Source organism: Anarhichas minor, unplaced genomic scaffold, assembly GCF_050575085.1.
Source record: "Anarhichas minor isolate MPS153535 unplaced genomic scaffold, ASM5057508v1 ptg000025l, whole genome shotgun sequence".
Classification (NCBI taxonomy): Eukaryota; Metazoa; Chordata; class Actinopteri; order Perciformes; family Anarhichadidae; genus Anarhichas; species Anarhichas minor.
In genome coordinates this window covers 7,863,904-7,884,403 of record NW_027466471.1, presented here as the reverse complement: position 1 = coordinate 7,884,403, position 20,500 = coordinate 7,863,904, and the positions used below count along the sequence as shown (strand labels likewise).

The 20,500-nt window shown below is 44.6% G+C and overlaps 1 protein-coding gene across 1 annotated transcript in view; it reads right to left on the bottom strand.

Annotated features, from left to right (window-relative positions):
- ptch1 (patched 1) overlaps positions 1–20,500 on the bottom strand; it is a 51,907-nt gene that overhangs the window by 14,908 nt on the left and 16,499 nt on the right. The window contains exons 3-15 of the mRNA XM_076099533.1: positions 15,695–15,884; positions 15,253–15,322; positions 14,984–15,075; positions 13,114–13,312; positions 12,837–12,958; positions 9,420–9,567; positions 7,636–7,767; positions 7,352–7,507; positions 6,993–7,091; positions 5,887–6,012; positions 3,405–3,523; positions 2,097–2,799; positions 913–1,222 (exon numbers count right to left, since the gene is read on the bottom strand). Coding sequence (XP_075955648.1) covers positions 913–1,222; positions 2,097–2,799; positions 3,405–3,523; positions 5,887–6,012; positions 6,993–7,091; positions 7,352–7,507; positions 7,636–7,767; positions 9,420–9,567; positions 12,837–12,958; positions 13,114–13,312; positions 14,984–15,075; positions 15,253–15,322; positions 15,695–15,884 — 2,466 coding nt within the window. The remainder of the gene's footprint in view (positions 1–912; positions 1,223–2,096; positions 2,800–3,404; positions 3,524–5,886; positions 6,013–6,992; positions 7,092–7,351; positions 7,508–7,635; positions 7,768–9,419; positions 9,568–12,836; positions 12,959–13,113; positions 13,313–14,983; positions 15,076–15,252; positions 15,323–15,694; positions 15,885–20,500) is intronic.

Sequence of the window (20,500 nt, the reverse complement as noted above, 5' to 3'; positions counted from 1 at the left end):
TTTGTCCCACCATTGCAGAGAGCAATATCAGACACAGTTCTCTCTCTTTCTCTCTCACCCGCACACTCTCTGTGTGGTTCCCCTCCGGCTCAAACACACACACACACACACAGAGACTCACACAATGTGGTTTATCGTTACGGGGCAAGTCAGCGCTTCCTCGCTGAAAATGAAGCCATTCCCGGATTTGGGCTGACATGATGTGAAAGATGATATTCTTGTCCTTTACAATTATTAGGAGCTGTCAGTGGGATAAGGGGAATACAACAAGCAACCCATCCAAAGGTGAATCCTGCCATCCTACTGAATGAATTCAGGGTCCCATAAAATTAAAAGTGTGGTGTAGTGCTTGTTTTATGCCAAATATTTCAGATTATTTATGAATAGATTATAAAGAAAAATTACAAAAGCTAGTAGGAACAGTGCTAATATGAGTTGGATGAGTGAGTACGAGTGTCAGTTTGCGCTGCCGACATCATCTTTACTGCCAAAGGTTCTCACATTCTGTATATTGCCTGAGGCCAAGTCTAAAATATGGCCTCCCACTTCGTCCTCCTCCGTCAACCCCACTCTAGGATGACACAAACGATTTTAATCAGGCTACTGTCAGTGTCCATTTCGAAATCCCGCCTACATCTGAACTCCTGCCCAACATCTTGTTTCCTGCAGATTCATGTCAAAACACTATGATCTCAAGACTGTTTCATGAGTAAATCATTACCATGCCTGAACTAACTTGAATAGGGATGTTAAACGAGGCATTAATAACAAAATCATCTGTAACATCAGTATTAGGGTAAAATATAACAACGAATCATACTGCTACATCCGACCCAAAGAGAGTTCTTTCCTTGGTGTGACTGAATCCACTTTTGGTCTGGTTGGGATGGTAATTATCAAGCTTAACTTTACCTTGCAGCCAGTCCCTGAAGTAGTGAAGCCACATGCGGGGCAGCTGCCCGTTGTCCTCCTTCAGCACGTAGCGAACAGTGTGGAACCTCTGGTGGAGCTGGTACAGCAGAGGCTGTTTCTGGGCGTAATCGGCCCGCTGCGTCACCACGTACATGTTGTAGAAGGAGAAGAACTTGAACTGGGCACCGATGAAGTCGTACTCGCTGGTCTCTCTGGGCACGATGTCTGTCAACTCCAGGCCATCCCTCACCTGGGTGGTCCCGTAGAGACTGACTCCCAGCAGGCAGAGGAACAGCACAATCACCACCACCTGGAAACAGAAGGACCGAAGAAGATCATCATCAATCAATTCACTGCACAGAGCGATGGCAGGACAGATTCAGCTTACACTAATTACTGCTTAAACCATGTTGCATATTCTGAATGAGTGAAGAGCAAAGTTGTGGATACTGTGCATATTCTAAGGTGGATGTTAGCAGCATATTCCAAAAGCCAACAAAGGTTACCATATGAAAAGAGAAAAGACAGCCTGCATTTAAAATAGCACGGAGCAAGGCACTTATAACAAATTAACAACAGTCACATTGCTAAAATATCCCTGACATGGCAAGAAACACAAGCAGTCAGATGATTGGAGAGATTCTAAATAACCCCAAGGTACGCCAAAGACAAACGGTAAAATGACTATTCTGCTTTGAACTGTAGGCACACCGTTTTGTTGCAGCAGATTAGCCATGATGGCCAAAAATAGGAAAATAAGAACAGAATTTTACTTTAAGTCATTCAGCAATAAGGGGATTCAGCGATTAAGGCATCAGAGGACTGCATGAAGCAATTTGGCAATATGGTGAAACATCTGACAGTGTGATGAAAATTTTTCTAATAATGTCAAGTACAGGCCACCAGATGATTTCAGCTCTGGAAGGCTGTCATATGACTGGCCACCCACTAGACTGAGGTCAGACTGTGTGTGTGTGTGTGTGTGTGCTTGTATGTGACTCAGATGTGAGCACAAACTCCAGCCCAGATTTCCTCCTACTATTCACTCTGGTGACTAATCCTCCCTTTCAAATTATCACCACGGCAAGTCAGCGCAAACACTATTTCACCTCACACAGAAGCCCCCCCCATCTATCTCTACCTCCTTTTCTACAGAAACACACACACAGAGATGCTGAACTCACCTTGGTGGTGGGCTGCAGAAGGAACGGTGCATAGTGCCTCTCCGCAAAAGAGGACAGGGTCCAGCGGGAACAGGATGGCCCGAGGCAGCGCAGGCCCAACGAGCCCTCTCCGTACTGGGACAGCAGGTCCCGTGTGGAGCTGTTGTTCTCTGGGCCCTGGCCAGTCGATGAGCCTGGATCACCCTGAGGAGCTGAGCTGGCACTTAAAGTCGGAGCAGCAGGAGGAGGAGGAGGAGGAGCAGGGTGGTGATGGGAGAAGGTGGCAGAACCTCGAGATCCCCCGTTACTTCGGCTCCCGCTGCTGTTGTTGTTGTTGTTATTGTTGTTATTGCCGTGATTGCTGCTGCTGCTCCTGCTGCCGCTGGCGTTGCTGCTGTAATAATCGTTGTTGGGGTTGCTCCTCGTCGGAGCTGGGTTCATGGGCTGCACGGAGATCTGGGACCTGGGCTCAGCCGTGGTGTAGAAGGCCTGAGTCCGGGGGTCGTACTCCGTCCTGAGCTGCACTGTGGACTGCATGGTAATTTGGGTCTGCTGGGCAAAGCCGTGGCTGCTGTAGGAGGGAGGGGGGCTGCTGTAGCTCGGCGGAGGCGTGCGATATGAGGGAGGAGGGGTACAATAGGACGGGGGAGGGCTGCAGGGACTCCCGTCAGCACCATCCAGGTACGCATGGGGCTCGATCTGGATCACACGATTGGCACATGGGCTGAAGAGATAACGACAGTGGGAAAATGTCAGACCATGGACTACTATATGTAGGGACTAAACAAGGGACATTCTTTACATATTAACATCATCCTATTTAATGAAATGGTTTCTAACATTAAAACTTTCATAGTTATGTTATTCTATAATAGTGTGCGGAAAAAAATGTTAATATCTAAGATTAACTGCATTAAATCTGTTAAAAGTCTCTTATCTGCACATATTTTAATTAAACGTCTCTTTTTCTGCCAACAGCATGAAATATAGGGCTGAGACCCAACAAGGGAATTTAATAGTGTGTTTGCAGATCCATATGATCGCTGTGCCAGCAAGCATGCCCAGACTGGCAGAGCGGTTCAGTTTAATAAAGACTGTGACAGATAAACACAGTGAAACAACCAAGCAGCCAGACAGAAACCGACAACTTAAGCAGTAATTAGGCTGTGACTGAGGGGGGATTAAGGTGAAGATAACTCAGAGATAACGTTGTGTTAGAGTTATTCATCGACGGATCACAGGTCAGAGGAAACCATAAAAGGGAGAATTAATGAACAGGAGAGCAATTTCACCGTCATCAGACATGAAAGAATCTGTGCACACACACACCTGTAGAAGCAGCAGAAAATGTCGAACCGCCTGTCTTCGCGTCGGTAGAGGTCCATGCTGAGGATGGCGGGGAAGATGAGCAGCACCATGGCAAAGTTGAACACCACCACCACTGCAGCCTGCAAGAGACAGGGGAAACATGATGTTAGTTTTATAAAAAAAAAAGAAGAAAGAAAAAGGATTAGTAATTTGTATACAGTTGAGAAGGTGATACACGGAGTAGAAAGTTGTGGTGGGATGAAGTCTAAATCAAGACAAAAACACAGAGTGTGCAGAGAAAAAGCGAGGCTTGAGTGAGTGTAATAGAAGCCAGTGCAGTGTTGTGGTTAAGTATTTGAAGGTGGTGCACTGGAGCAGAGGGTGGGGGTTGGGGTTGGGTTGGGCCCCTGCCCAGAGTACAATCTGGATCTTGCGTAGTTGCCAGACCACTACTTCCACGCGCACACACACACATGCACACAATCCCGTGTGTGTGCCAGACCACCCAAGGAGCCGGAGGCCCGCGGGGCCTGAGGTGATGAGCAGGCGCTGTGGCTGTACAGACAACACACACCCCTTACACACACACAAACACACACACAAACACACACACACATGTATCTACTGCCATCTTCTGCCTCCTACTTAAACCACACCTTAACACCAACCAGACACAGACACACACACATACACACACACACACACACACACACACACACACACACACACACACACACACACATCATTGCCCTCCCTCATTCCTCAGCTCACAACTCAGTCAACGAGAGAGAGAAATAATGTGAGAGAACGAAGCTTCTGTAAGTAGAGTAGAACAATGAATTCTCAATTGGCCAGACAGATACAGTAAGACTCCACTCACAATCACACGCACAAACACAGTGACCGCTGGCTGACCCGTGAGTGGGGAGATGTTTCATCACATCTGTCCTCGGCGCACGAATATGTGTGAGTTCCTGTGTGTGTTTCGTGTTGTTATCTGGACACGATTCCACTTTTTTTTCCTTCATACTGATGGAAAGAAGCGAATGAGAGACATAACGGAGGGGAAGAGAGAGAGAGATGAATCCACGGAGGAGTCGACCACAGGAAGTGCTTGATGTTGATAAAGAGACGCACACGCACATACTCACACACATCTCTACGAGGCTGAGAGATGACTACCACTGATTGCGGTTGTGAAGTGTATGTGTGTGTGTGTTCCATAATAAAAGATGGGTATCAGCATGATTGTCTGCCTCACTGCAAGTCTGCCCTCCACCAGTTACAAAACCACAAGTGTAAAGTATGCATGCTATGTGCATCTGTGTATGTGTTATGCATGTGTGTGTGTGTGCGTGCCTGTCTCCAAGTGTGTGTATTTGTGTGCATAAAAGGAGGCGGCATGGATTAGACCCATGGGGTAAATGGATCATGTTTGACAGACTCGCTGTACTAAAGCCATCTATCCACACATGCTAATATTGTACTCACTGTGGCGACATCTTGCCTCACTCTGTGTGTGTGTGTGTGTGTGTGAGAAAGAGAGCTAGAGAAAGTAGGACGGGGGTGGTGTATGCAGTACTTAAAGCACAATTTTACCTAACTGCAAATACTTGCATACATGAATTAATCAACACTACTCATTCATATCTCTCTTTCTCAAAAGTTGCAGAAATCGTCTATTGAATGCTTTTGATGTGCACGTTTGTTTGACCGATATGTTTCTTGAAGATTTGATTTTGTATTTTAGCTGCTGGTACCTAAAAAACTTTGCAAGCTTCCAATGTTTTCCCCCAGAAGGCAATTAGCCAACCGGAACATAAAGCCTCTGAAATTGGACTTAACATAAATGATAAGGTTTTGCGTCACACTTAGGGATTATTGGAGGCATCTTGTCCCGATTTTCACTGATCTGGTGACGTCTATAATTACTGACAGATGTTAGAGAAGTCAGAGCTCCCCTCTGGATCCCCCCCACCTTTACACACACACACACACACACACACACGCATGGGGCACACACACAGACAAACAGCTAGACCATTGCTTTCCAAACCTCCCACACAGGTACTACAACTCACAACGCACACATGCACATGAGCGTGAGGATATGCAACACACGCACACACAGAGGGATTCGGTTACATGGACCTCAGCCGCAATCTGGACAGACACCGGGCCCACCACTAAACAGCCTCAAAGAGGGAGGCAGAGGGCTGGATGGATTTAACAAAACACACACAGACACACACACACACACACACACACACACACACACACACACACACACACACACACACACACACACACACACACACTTTCAGTTCGATGAAAGAAATCAATAAAACAACTGTCTGGAGAAATCTGGAGCCAATGAGGACTGGAACAGGAATATTAGTGAGAGGGGCCCCACACGACTGAGCTCTCTCACACAGACAGACAGCCACACACACACACACACACATAAATACACACACACACACACACTCACTACCGGGCATACCTGTAGAGAAAAGGCTCTGAGCGCCGGGATGGGGATGAGGGCTGCCATGAAGAAAGCTGTGACGTTGCTGATGGAGGTGAGAGCCACGCTGGCCCCGGTCCTCTTCAGGCACTCCCCCGTACGGTCCTGACAGACAGAGACAGACAGGTAGATGAAAGGAAAAGCAATGAAACTCGACTCTCTTGATCAGATTATAGCCGAAGGCAACTGTGTAATACTTAAGATTATGTACAATTATCATAACACTGATATGACTGACAGTGATTGCAATGATTCTCAAAGCCCTGAAGTGCTCTTTAATAAGCCACCTGGGCCTGTCTACTTCTGTTTGAAGAATAAAGGTAAAAGTTGAAAGAGATGACATGCCGTCGCTCAAAACAAATGAGATTCTTTGTGTAATCAAGACTTTTGATTGGCCTTTTTTATTATTATTTAGTGATAAGCATGCACACACCAGGTTTGCCAGCAATTTGAGGACGTGCAGGACCACACAGGGAGTGTCTGCAGGCGTGTGCATCTGTGTGTGTGTGTGTGTGTGTGTGTGTGTGTGTGTTTCAGACAGGAGAGATCAGGTTCAGCTCTGTTTAGTTTTCATCAGAGCCACACAAAGGAAGTTGGGGGATGAGGGAGGCAAGGCTGGAAGGGAAGGGAAGGGAAACGGGGGGGAAAACAAAAACAAGCAAATACATGCCTATGTTTTCCCCCCCTCTGGAGATGAAAAGTGATCCTGCTCCACACACACACACACACACACACACACACACACACACACACACACACACACACACACACACACACACACACACACACACGAGGTACATATAAAAACATAGACTTTATTTACTGGTTTCTGCAAGTTATTCTTTTTCTTTTAGTGTTTTTAATTCTGTATTCTGATTTATGATCTAATTAAGAGCGCGATGGACCCCGTTCTGTTTTCACATATTGAATATGGAGCATTGCTTAGATAAGCAGGCTGAGTGTGTGGCACATGCAGCAGGCTGTTAGACGCTACATCACAGGCACCGACAGGCTCTTTCACACATTCCTCCATGAAGGAGTTAAGACAGCAGAATGGGTCGGAACAGCGTGGACGTTTGCCTCACCTCGAATGGGATCCTCTTGTTCTGTCCGGTCTCACTGAAGGCATGGGCGAGGAGGAAGACGTCATCCACTCCAACACCCAGAGCCAAGAAAGGGAGCACCTGTAGCACACACGCAAGCTTCATAAGCTCCATGAGCCATAAGGAGGACCACAACCGTGTTGGTCCTTTTTTAGTTCCTAGCATACAGAATGTTACATGTTGTACGAATTTCTCTCATTTTCAATTTTTGGAGGGGTACAAACTAAATGCAGCGTAGCCAAAACCATGCATCATCATTGACAATATCTCACATTTTGTATAAAGGTTGTTAAAGGATGACAATGGTAAACATTGTATCTCATTGTGTTAATCTGAGTTACCTGTGTGGTGGCAGCATTGAAGGAGATGCCCAGGAGAGAGCAGAGGCCCAGGCCGGCTGCCACAGACAGTGTCACCAGCAGGACACCCGCCAGCCCTACAGCCCCCTGAGACTTGGCACAGTCCCACCGTAGCATGGTCAGACACGCATAGGCCAGCTGGGAACAGCAAACAAGAAGTCCATTTATCAGCCAGTCATTAAACGTCTTCCCGCCTCTTTTAGCTTTCTGTAATCCAAGGCTAGACCTGAGTTGCTCAAAGCTTTTTTTTTTGGCTCCGTTCTCACCATCAGCAGGTATCCACTGGCCACACGGATGACACTGACGTCGGAGAAAGACTTGAGAATATCTTCCAGAGTGGTGCTGGTGAAAGACAAGACCTTCTGAGACGAGTTTGCTGCCACACTCTGCAGCACCGCCTAGAGAGAGGCAAACAGGAATGGGTAGAAAGAGAGGAAAAGCAACATTAAAAATGATTTTAATAAGTGATCAGTAAGGAAGAATAGATAGAGAGTCTTTGAACAAACTTCCAAGGCAACGAAAACGATTTGAAATATCATTAAAACAACAAGCTTGAACACGCTGCTTATGAATGGATAAAATCCATCCCACAAAAATGTAAATTTGGCAGGAGTGCGTTTGCTCTCCCACAGCGCAGCTCTAGTTCAGGTTCAATGACCACACAGCCAGAACTCCCTGATTTGAACGCTCAAATATTGTGCTCATGTATAATCATGCATAATCCTGCTCTCTTTTTCTTTCTAAGAGTTTTGTTTCTGAACTAAATCAGTGCAAGTTTCTGCAGAATAAAATTGATTTGTCTACCCTATCATATTTCTCCCTCAATATACCAGCTCAAATTTGCACCTATTTTACATGTAGAACTGATGAGTGCATACTGCCTGATTTCCAGTAGCAAATATTATAACTTAAATGTGTATTATTGAGAGAAAGCATCTCACTGATTCAATAAAAGTTGCACCTCAGATGGCAGACCAACTGCACCTCCAATCTGTTCTCTAGCCCGTTTGTTGATAAATAACACGGAGCATACAGTACGTCTCAAGGTGGAGAACAAGTACATCTCTCTCTGTGTGTCTTTGAAGACAACAAAGACAAATGGCAGCCCTGAATAATGAGCTCTGCCTCTGTTGGTATTTGGAGGAATCTGCAGACAGTACCATGACCCATCCTCTCCCTCTCTCACTATCTCAGGGCAGACAGATGGCTTCAACATTGAACTGCAGTTACTGCTCAGTGGGGAGCAATGCTGGCTGACACACATTAGGAAACACGCAATAGATCACACACACACACACACACACACACACACACACACACACACACACACACTCGCACCCACATGTGAACTCGCACATGTGTCCGGCGCATACCAACTTGCATGCACATACTATTCATGCAGGCACGCCTAACCGTGAGTAATACACGCCAATATAAGACAGAAATTTGTCATCTTTTACTTCTTTTTTGATTGCCGCAGATAAAAAAACCCGCTGTATTCAAATAAACGATCACACCTATTTTCTAGCTATCTGTGATCTCTGGGCCCCAAGACGAATGGCGCGCACACACACACACACAAGGTCACACTATGTCGAACAGAGGTTGGGGGGCCCCCAAAACAAAGACCAGATGATGTCACACACATGAGCCACCAATGGGGCCACAGCTGGGAAAGCGATTGTGTGTGAACTTCTGAGTGTGTTTGCATGTGTGTTTGTACGCGAGTTAAAGAGAGAGAGAGAGAGAGCGCGGGAGAGAAAGAGAGATATCCAGCACTCCCTTAATGTATTCCAGACACGCTCACCCTGTTGCTCTATTGCTCCTCTCTACTGAGCATTAAGAGGAAAGCTTTAGCCTATTACCACACACCAACAGTGGTGCTAGTATCTGTCAGGGGCCCGGGCTTTGGATGGGGCCTTTCCATGTTCACCTGTATCCGGTCGTTGATTTACGATGTGGTCGTAGAGGATTTAGGGTAGATTTCTTTTCTCTTTCGGTGCCCTCTTTTTTGGATCTCTCTCTCGTTTCTGAGCGCTTTGGCCCTTACCTCAGAGTATTTCCTCTGCCAGGCTTCTAGTATAGCTGCAGCCTTTTCTTCATTCCAGTTGATGTGGGAAACCTCCTCGTAGCCCCGAAAGTGCTCAAACATCTGCTTGGGAGTCATCAGCTGGAACATGGTCTGTAAGGCCTGGGCACTGGAAAGGAGGAAAGGAGAGAGGAAAAGATGGAAAGGATGAAAGAGGGAGAAGAAACAGACAGATCATGTTTACACGAGAAGATCAGCAAGGTGGTGAGCTGGCTTCTGGATTGTGCAAATAATCATCAAAGATGATGGATTCCCAGCACCGACTAGAATTAAAAGCTTTGGGTTGTTAGAACTCCGTCTATAGACGAGGAGTAAAAATACTGGCAAGCTTTGAACACTTGCCAAAGATACAGCATTTGCAGATTGTGTGATTGTCAAAATAACAAAGTTGATAAGGAGCACCAACCGGGAGACGAGAGGAGCATAAAAGATAGAATAATCAAACCAAAAGGCCAGACCGTTGCTTAATTTCGAAACCGCTTCAAGTAATCTGTGGATTCTTCTGATTTAGTGATTGATCAGCGATCAAAATTGTGAAAAAATGCCCAAAACAATTTCCCAGAGCCCAAAGACAAGTGTTTGTTTTAAACAACCATTAACCTGATTAAACAATCATCATGATCATCATCATAACCTCGATCACATTACTTATTATTATTATTTATCTACCCATTAAAAAGACACTAATAAAGACAACAGAAATGTGTTTTTACATATTTATTTGTCCAAAACAATCTTCCCCTAGTCCAACATGCTCTCCCTTAGATTCAAAGCTCTTCTCCTTCAGCCAGTATCACGGCTAATATTCCTTGCAATGATATATGATACGGCAACAGGAGCCATCAAAATAAATATACAGTGCTACTAGACGTAAACAGTGGCCTTGTTTTCCATTCAGTGTGTCTGAACCAACATGCCTCAGAAATACAGGTCCAGATGTTATCTTATCTCTTCTCTATTCCAAAGTTGGATGGCACAAAGGTTTTTGGACTGGATTTGATAGTGACAAAGGAAGTGCCAGATCCCATTTAATGGGTATCTGGTCCTAATCTGCAAGATTCCTGATCATGTTCTGACAGATTTTAACAGGACCGTGGGATCCAGTGTGGTGAGGAATGCACCGTCCTCGATGTACACACCAGGAGGGTAATAAAGAAAGAAAACGTATGAGTCATTAAAAAGTTACTAAAGAACAGTAGTCGAGTCAGTCTATGTGAATTAAAATTTTAGGAACCAAGGGAGCAAGCATTGGCTCGTTGTTCTCTTTATGAATGTGATCTGTGTAATATGGTGATAATGACGGTAATGGTGGCAGTTCCACTGCGTGGCATGGCTGCAGCTCGACTCTTCCATTAAAAAAAGTTATTGACTGGTGCTTTTTTTGGTACCATGTCGGTACACGGGATATCGTGCATAAGATCTCCATTTCTATATAGCAGAGCTAATGTCGTTTAGATTGTTAGATGTTAGATGTATCTATTTATTCATATGTCAGCTACGCCGTGACCAAGCGCAGACGTTCCGCTGATTGGTCGCCGATGAAATGATTCAGAGAGTGTGGCGTGGAAGAGGATGTCAGTTTTTAACGCGGTCTGTCTCGCTACGGCGATTAGCAGAGAAATCCCGCTTACACTGACGGAACAGAGAACAGAGAAGCACCTGGTCCTTAAAGTGAGTGTGGTGGAGTCGAGCCGAACCGTGCAGTGGAAATGAGGCATTAGTAAACAAGATGTAGAAATTGAGTGCCAGCAGTAACAACCCAATGGACAGAGCAACTAAACCACATACACACACACACACACACACACAGGCAGGCAGGCACGCACAGACACCCTAATGACCCAATCTTGCCAGGAAAAAACACAACCACAAAACAAACAACGCACCCCACTGTACTCTGGAGCCAGTTTGCGTGTAAATGTGTGTGTGTGTGTGTGTGTGTGTGTGTGTGTGTGTGGGGGGGGCTTTAACTTGGTGTGTACATGCCATCCAAACTGCAATTTCACATTAAAATAAGTGGTCCATTAGCAAAATGTTGGATAACTTGTGTAGCTTTCCCCTGTTAAAAGGGAAGCTTCTCATTGCTTGATAAAATGTGCATGTTTTTTATTCCCGTATACGTTTTGTATTTACATAAAAATCTTGAACAAAACGGGGACTGACAGATTGTAATGTGTTGTGTTCTGGAGAGCATACAGCTTATTGCACACATAAAAATGTGTATATTATACATCCATATGTATACTACATCATCTTTGCGCTTTGTCCTGGTGCTTGTGCCGTGCTTGTCCATTGTAGGAAATTTGGGGTTTAGAAGTGTGTTTTAAGAAATTATAATAGAAGTGTTTAATGATTCATAATTAAGAAATCATAATTAGAAGTATGTTGGAATACATAATTAGAAGATTCATAATTAGAAGTGTTTTAGAATTTGTAGTTAGAAGTGTATCTTAGTAGAATTGTAGCACCTTAATATTTGCTTGTGAAACTTGTGAAGGTTTTTGCCAAAAGTTGCAAATCCTAATCTTTATATAGAATGTTTACCAAAGAAGTGTTAAGCCATAAAAGAAAGTCATTGAATGTATTAAACTGTGAAGAATAGCCAAGGGAAAGTCAGACTTCTAGACAGACATTTGCAGGTTGTGCCCGCGCGAGGGTTTTCGGAAGCCTGACGCCAGGAGGAGGCAACCGAAATTAGCCAATAGGAATTAAGATGGACAAAAGGGAGGGGATTTCAAACTGTAAGAGGAAGTGCTGGAAAGGTATTCACTCTCTTGCTACTCGGCTCTCAGCGTGGAAGCATCTGTGTTTTCAGGCTGAGTCGCGAGTGAATAGCTTTTCCGCGCGGATCATATTATTATATATTTTGTTAGTAGTGTACTTCATTCTGTAATTGTATTAGCTTCAGTAGGATTAAATACTTTTAATTGTAAACCAGTTTAGGGTAGATTTATTAAGAAGCAACTCTACTGTAAAATGACAGTGGAGCGTGCTCTCCGGCCTTCTCTCGGTGGGGGAGATTCAACCCTCCACACCATGCACCCCAAATCGCTGAACATTCGGACAAACTAGCCCGGCAATAGAGCCCTCCGTGTACATGTTTGTGTGCGTATGAGTGGGAAGTGTCCAAGCAGAGTGTCCAGAGCTGAGCAGGAACAGCTGGAGCTCTAAGATTTCACTGGAATCTGCTAATGACTGCAAGATTCACAGCACACCGTGCACATGCACGCATACCCGTGCTGTTTCGGAGCGCATAAAAGAACAAAAAAAGAAGTACACACACACACACACACACACACACTCTTTTTTCAGAATAAGCCCTGCAGTGATCACCACGGTGTTTATGAGGGTGTGTATGTGTAAGTGTGGGTATGTTACCTGAGCAGGGGTCCGCTGCCGTTCTTGGTGGTCCCTCCCACGATCAGTTCCTCCTGCCAGTGCATGTACTTCTTGGACAGACCATGGCAGCCGCCGCTCAGGGCCCGCGCCACGTCGATTGGCTGGTGCAATAAAAGCACCAGGCGAGAAAATAACTGTCAGAAGCTAGTCTCAAACCAAAGACTTTTTGTTTTTACTAAAACGTACAAAATGTTGCACAGCGTTGTGTGTACTCCAAGGCCAAAGCTTGAGACTGCGTGTGTGTGTGTGTGCCTACCTTTGTTGAGTTCTTATTGGGCGCAGTGAGGGGGCAGTCGGGGTCGGCAGGGTTAAGGCAGGGTCTATCCATGTAGCCGTGTCCAACATCTGCCTTTTCCAACATGTCCTTAAAGCTTTCCACGGGAAAATTCACCCTTCGCAAATCCTCAAGGAACTCCTTGGGGTCAAAGTTGGTCCATTGCAAAGGGTCTTTACCTCTGCAGAGTTAACAGTAAGTAGGAATACTGTTAAACCATGACTTCAACCATGTTTTAAGATGCTGTGTTTCTGTTTCTGGGCATTTAAAAAAAAAAATTTATGGAAACATTTATCTGTACTTTAAGCCATCCTACCTTTTGGAAGAGAAAACCAAAGTGAACTGAAAAATGATTACCCACGCTGTACATTCTAAACATTCATCCCAGTTTACAGGCCGACTTCCTGGTTCAACTTTGGGCTATCAAGCTAACCACAATTGATTACTAAAATTGTGGTCGAGCTCACTTTCAGTTTTGCCTCCAAATTAAGTGGTTTAGGTAATCTGGTTTGCTGATAACATGTTTACAACTGTTCTCATTGAGCACTAGTGTTTCTTGTTATGTGAGCTAGTTACCGATCATAATCAATGGAAATGATGAATGAAAACTGTGAAAATAAGCTGGAATGTCCCTTTAAGAGCAAACACACTGGATGTTATCTACACTGGGTGTTGTGCTTTTGGTCATCATGCAGGTGCAATTACTTGTCTAACTTCATTTTAGAATATATTGTTAGTTCTTGTTTTGTCGCAATTGTGTGTGTGTTGGTGTGTATTTCAGGGTTTTTGCATTTGTCAGATATTTGGGTGCAATTACCTCCAAACTTTACCACTCTAAACATTTTTGTAATCCCTTTTTTGCTAGGTGACAGAAAACAATAAATGGAGATTAATTCCCATCATGCAATGGCACAGAGCTGAATTCCTGCTCCAAAACCAGTCCTTGTCTCTCTATGCCTCACACATTCCAATCTCCCTTTCTCTGAATCTCTCTCTCTCTCATTCAGACTACATTGTATGTGCTTAACCAGGCTTGTGTTATTATTCCCAGCCTTCCAACCAGAACATAGTAAAAACCTTTTTTACCATCTGAGACCAACGGGCAACACACGCGCACACACACACACACACACACACACACACACACACACACACACACACACATACTCTGATGACACGGACTCAAGCTGATACACTTTCACACAACCACATAACACACGCATGCACTGATGGCAATGGCACACACACACACACACACACACACACACACACACACACACATGCAGAGGTAAAGGCCTGCTGAGTATTACTGTAGCAGCAGGCCATTAGCGACAGAAGGGGCAGACAATGGTGTGAGGCCCAGGGCTGGAGAGAAACGATCACCAGCGATACGCATGCCAGCAACCACTACAATAGAGCCTTCAGAGGGGACGACACACACACCCACACACACATGCACACGCACTCTTGTTCCTCTGTGGTGTCTCTTTGGATGGCCTGAGCGTGTTTGGGCAGCTTCTATTAAAAGGGGTAAAAACAAGATCCAGAGATCCAGATCTCCTCCTTCTCGCTCTCGCTCTCTTGACAACAATCTGAAAAATACTGTAACCATAAACACTAACTCCATAACCCCTTGATCGCTGAGCACTCATGAGCTCAGCGATTAAGACCTTGTTGTCCCCAATCAGTTTGCCAACTGGCGTCACGGTGAGGAAAACCCTTCTGATCATATGATCGTTAACAACCGTAATCTGACCTTGAAGGAGATCAGTGGATCTGTCGACATGCTGCGTTGGCGTGTTGAGATTCGTGTCATTAAACACAGATTCTGAGGTTTTTTTTGCATACTTACGGGAGATAGACCATTCCAGACTGGAGCTTGGCTCCCTCCCAGAAACAGTCCAAAGGGGTGATGATGAGGCAGGGATGAAGCTTTTCAATGACCTAATTGGACAAACACATGCCGACACACAGCGGGTTTGACACACATTGACAATAGGATGCGTATATAGCAAAAAAACACCAGAGACAGAAAATGTGGATTGTTCTATTGTACTAGTCATGTTTCAATATGATCCAGAGTAAAATGAAGTGAACCATATTGAAGCATTTGCATCTTACCTGATCAATATAATGAGTTTCTGTGACTAGTTCTCCTGATTTGTAGCATAGGTTTTCTAATTTCCATTGTCTGAAAATGAGAACAGAAGAGTTTCTGTTCAGTTTTTGTCATAGCCATACAACACCATGAGCCCCTTAGGCTAGACTGATCGAAGAAGGATAATACATCTTTCATCATTATGAGGTGCTGCTAGCCCAGACATAACTCAATACAGGTAAATCATAAACACCATAAATAACCACCTTAAAGCTTCGGGTATTTCTTGCAGGGCTTTTGTTATTTGATTGCATTAAACTGCAGTATGAGACAAAACTGAAATTGACTTGAATTGTCCAGAACTGGAACATATGATGATTATATGATGATTATATGATGATTATATGACGACCGACAGACAAGAAGCAAACCTGGAACAGAGGTAGACATGGAATAGTTAGTTACCTGTTATAAAGGTAAACATGAACTCTGCTGGCTCGGATGGCCGACTCCAGGTGCTGCAGGAGCGCATCTACCGTTAAAATATTGGCTCCGTCCTCCCGCGGCGTCTGGATCATCAGCTGAGGGTTGAACATGGCCTCCTCGCCTATATTCTGCCGCGTGTACGTCAGTTCCCGGTTCACGCGCCCGCCGACTGGACAAAGGGAGGGTGAATGTGTTAAAACTTACATTTAAAAAAAATAAACAACCTCTGTGCAAATATCCGACAGCCATTCTTACTGTCAAATATGCATGTGTAGTTGATCAATTAGATGATTAGTCAGTATATATTTATGGCTCATCCTTTTCAGCTTTTACTGAATTTCATCATTTGGATATAAACTGATTTGAAATTTGTTCGAGTGTCCAAGCAACATCATACAACCATCAAATCCTACCAAACTAAAATCTTAACCTTTCTCACCTAAATGTCTTTGGGTTTGATTTGAGACAGGATCACTTCTTGAGCTACAGATGTTTCAGCACATGATGTGTGTGTGTGTGTGTGTGCGCGTGCATGCGTAAACATCTGTGACTCAAGTAGTGATCCTGAGCCCAGGCCCTTATCACACTCGTATCTCAAACAAAAGCACTTTGCTTACAGTGAGCTTGCGCCACAGCAAAGCCAAACATCCAAACCCCTTTGAATCCAGAAGAGTAACATCATTCAAACAAATCCACATTTCACAAAAACAGCTCGATCTTTCTACCCCAATTAATGGCTAACAATTCAGCAGCGCCAGATCACGTCGACTGCATATGTTTGTGTGACAGTGTGTGCTTGATAAAGAGAGTGAAGAGAGAGAGAGAGAGAGAGAGAGGCTGTCCTCCAGGCTTTGCTCCCAGTATCGTGGTGGGGCTAAGCCCTGTGCGTGCGCTCTGAGCTCTGAGCTAGCCCGAGCTACAAAAGCAGCCTTTCAGGCCCTTTTAGCTGCCCTGCTCCACCCCAGCACAGCCAAGGCAAGTTTGGCAAAGTCTCTCTCGCAAACACACACGGACAAACGCAGCCAATTGCTGTCATCCAAGCATGCACACATTTTCAGTCAAATGCAAGGGTAAACACCGAATACCCCCCAAAAATGGCCCACAAACTTTAAAGCGAAATGTGTTTTTGTGCTCGGTACAAGCACATACATACTCGATGCAGCCTGAGATTTGTGTGTGTGTGTGTGTGTGTGTGTGTGTGTGTGTGTGTGTGCGCATCCTTCAGTTCGGTGTATCTGTGTCTGATTTATGAGCAGAGGATTTGAGCTCTTCCATCAACAGTGAGTGAAACCGCTCGGTGAAAGCTCAGGCAATTTATAGTCACCTTCTTTCACTTGATCTCTCACACACACACACACACACACACACACACACACCCAACATGAAAAATGCCGGTGAGAGAAAGCCGACTGTGTGAAAACTCTAACGTTTTATTATGCCTTAATCCAATTTAACAATTCCGCTCGATTTGTGCAACAGCAGGCATATATATTGAATATCTTCAGCCCATCGTAATGGCATTAAAGTTGAACGTAAGCATGCCTGTTCTGCTGAGCCGGACCACCCAGTCAGACCAAGGGAACAGGGAGGGAGGGGGCCATGTCTTGGGGCATTAGGAGAACACACTTGATTTATTTTTTTCTGGACCCAAACAGCATTCTCATCTGATCCTGTCTGAACGCATGTTTATAATACTCATCATTAATAGCAGGCCTAGGCTAACCGGAGCGACATGCTTTCCGCTGCTTGGCCGGCTACACGGCTACGTTACACCAGCCCTCCCTTCAAAAGAGCACGCATGGAACTGATTTAGACCCTACGCACACTGACAGTGGACTAACAAGTCAACTTGTCGGGTACACTCAACGCTCAAAAGGCAGAGCATATCGCCCCGAGGCTTGGTTAAGGTGCACTGCCATGGAGAAACATGGGGGAACGGGTATTGGGAAAGAGGTGCAAGGAGATGAGGAATGGTCCGATTGAAAAAAAAAAAAAAGACGAGAGAACGATCTTGGAAAGAACTCACTGTGTGTTTTGAACACATTGAGAGTTCTCGACTGCCACCCAAAGACCTTGAGTTTACAGCAAGCAGCGAGGAACGGGACACATCGAAGGAATGTACTCTTTCTCTACAGGAAACAGCACATCACGGCCTCGGGCTTAGAGAATTCCACACTTCACGAGGTTACAGCGTTTTGGGGTCAACACTCGCACAGCCTCGGGGTGAAATTAACACCCCAGCTGGACCAAGAAAATGTGTGAGTGTGCGCGGGCGCACTGGCGAGCAAGTGTGTGTGTGTGTGTGTGTGTGTACACACAGCTGTGTTTCTTCAATGACACATATCTCCATATTCCGTCTCCTAAGAAAAACTGGTTGACCCCGGCATGTGTTGATATCTTGAAGGTGTCCCGCTCCAGGCTCGGCTGCTGTGACCTTAAACAAAGTGTCACTGATTTTCAAATGCTTCCTATACCAGCTCCGTTGCTCGCTAACTTTCTTTCTCTTTCTTGTTCTGCATCACATTCTTTTGAAGTGTGGCCTTAAACATGCTCACAGAACAGGGAATTCTCACATTTGGAGAGTTGCACCGGGCAAATATTTGACATTTTCACACAATAAATAGGGCTGGACGATATAGACAGATATCGTCCAGATATCTGTCTATAGATATTTTTTACCAGCTACCTCGATAAGGATACTGCGACAACATTGTAGGGTTGATCGTTTGCTTTTACAAAATATTTGCACAATGAGATTTTTGATAAATAATCATCAGTAATGTGGATATAATGACTAAGTGGGTAAAGGCAAATAATAGCACAGCTAGAAAAGTCTGGTAAGTTGAGAAAATGACACTTCACTTTACTGTGATGCTTAAAACCAGGAAAAGACAACACTCATGTCCTGTTATGAATCTAAAACGACATCTAGTCTCATTTCACAATATCGATAAAATATCGATATCTTGTCCAGCCTTAATAATAAATGTCTTGAATAATATCACTTAATTATCATTTAACTTAATCAACTTTTCAAACTTTTGTCATCAATTGACAAATAAACGTATTAACCGATTAGTCAATCATTTTCAGTGATAGTAAACTAAGTATAGTCAGGATTTTTGACAACAACAACGATTTTGGATAGAAAAAAAGTGCATCACTGAATCAAATACTTGATCAATCACGTCAGCACTGACCTCCACCAGCCCTCTCGTAATTCACACACCTGCTTTAATGTGTGTTATATCTGCATGTGTGTGCTGCCGGGTGAATGATCAGAAACCAAAAATAAACCAGAATCAAAGTGAGAAGGGAAGAAGAGAAGAAGAAGAGAAGAAGAAGAAGAAGAGAAGAAGAAGAAAAGAGAAGAAGAAGAGAAGCAAGCCAATGTGTGTCCCTGTATTGGAGCGCTAAGTGCGGGTATTCAGTGTGTTGCATAACATTAACCCCTGGTCCCCCCTATTCTCAAAGTAGGGGAACGGGGGGGGTGGTGGGGACGAAGGGAGAGAAAGTAGGTTTCTAAGGAACTGACATCACCCCCCCTCCCTCCTTTCAGTTCTGAACTCCCCCTCATCTTTATACTCTCATTTTCTCTCTCTTTGCTCCATTCAGCTCTACTCCGTGATTGGCCAGATCATGATGGCAATCAGCCCGGCCCCTCTGCCAAAGCCAGCCCACCCCCCTATCCTCTCGCCAAATTTCTCTCTTTTCCATGCAACACACACACAACAGTGTAGCCCCACCCCCTGCACATCTCTTACTCCTGACAACGGAAGCATCCCTCACTTTCAGGGAAAACATGCACCAGCGGCAAAACAGCATTCAGCAGATCCAGAATCAGTTTGAAGCCCGTGTGACTTTCGCCAGCACTAGCAGAGGTCGGATATAATATCTGACCTGATCTATCTGTTGTAAGATGCTAAACGGATCTTTTGTGTGTGTGTGGGACCTCGTGCATGCACACATGAATATACTGTATGTAGGTGCGTGGGGCTAAACACATCTTTGTGTGTGTGTGTGTGTGTGTGTGTGTGCAGAGAAAGGATTAGCTGGATTAGGGACCCTCTCAGCAGGGACCCCCTGTGGTGAGGAGGAAGCCCCCCAAAACCAGGTCATCTCTCTGCCACCAAGTCTACAGCGACCTCCCATACGCTGAGCCCCCACACCGCCAGAGGAAAGGAAGAGGACTCCACAGCTCTTTGCAGAACACCTACAGTACATCAGGATGGGATCTGGAAAACCATTCCCAAAAAAACCTACAAAAATAGCCAAATGCTACTTTGTTAAAGATAGTTTGACAAAGCCAATACATGAATTACATGCTCCTTTGACGCAGAACGTTTTATACATATATTACACTTTGCGGACAAGAGATTTGTCAGATTTACAGGAATGGATAAAAAAAAATAAACATGCTGTTTATTCGTGTAACCTTATTAGATAAGGCAATTGTTAAGATAGAAATATCATCATCTGCATATACAGGATGAGATCAAACAAAGGGTTCTCTTTTGAAAAATCTGACACTGCTTGCTTCGATGCTACGGCTGGTTTTCAAGTTACTTAAAAGGGACAACTCACTCCAAAATCAAAACTACATATTTCTCCTCTTACTTGTAGTGCTATTTAGCAATTTTAGATTGTTTTGGTGCGAGTGGCCTTGAGATTTGGAGATATCGGCCATAGAGATGTCTGTCGTCTCTCCAATATAATGGGACTACATCTCTACGGCCCACATCTCCAAAACTCACACCAAAACAATCTAGATTAACAAATAAAACT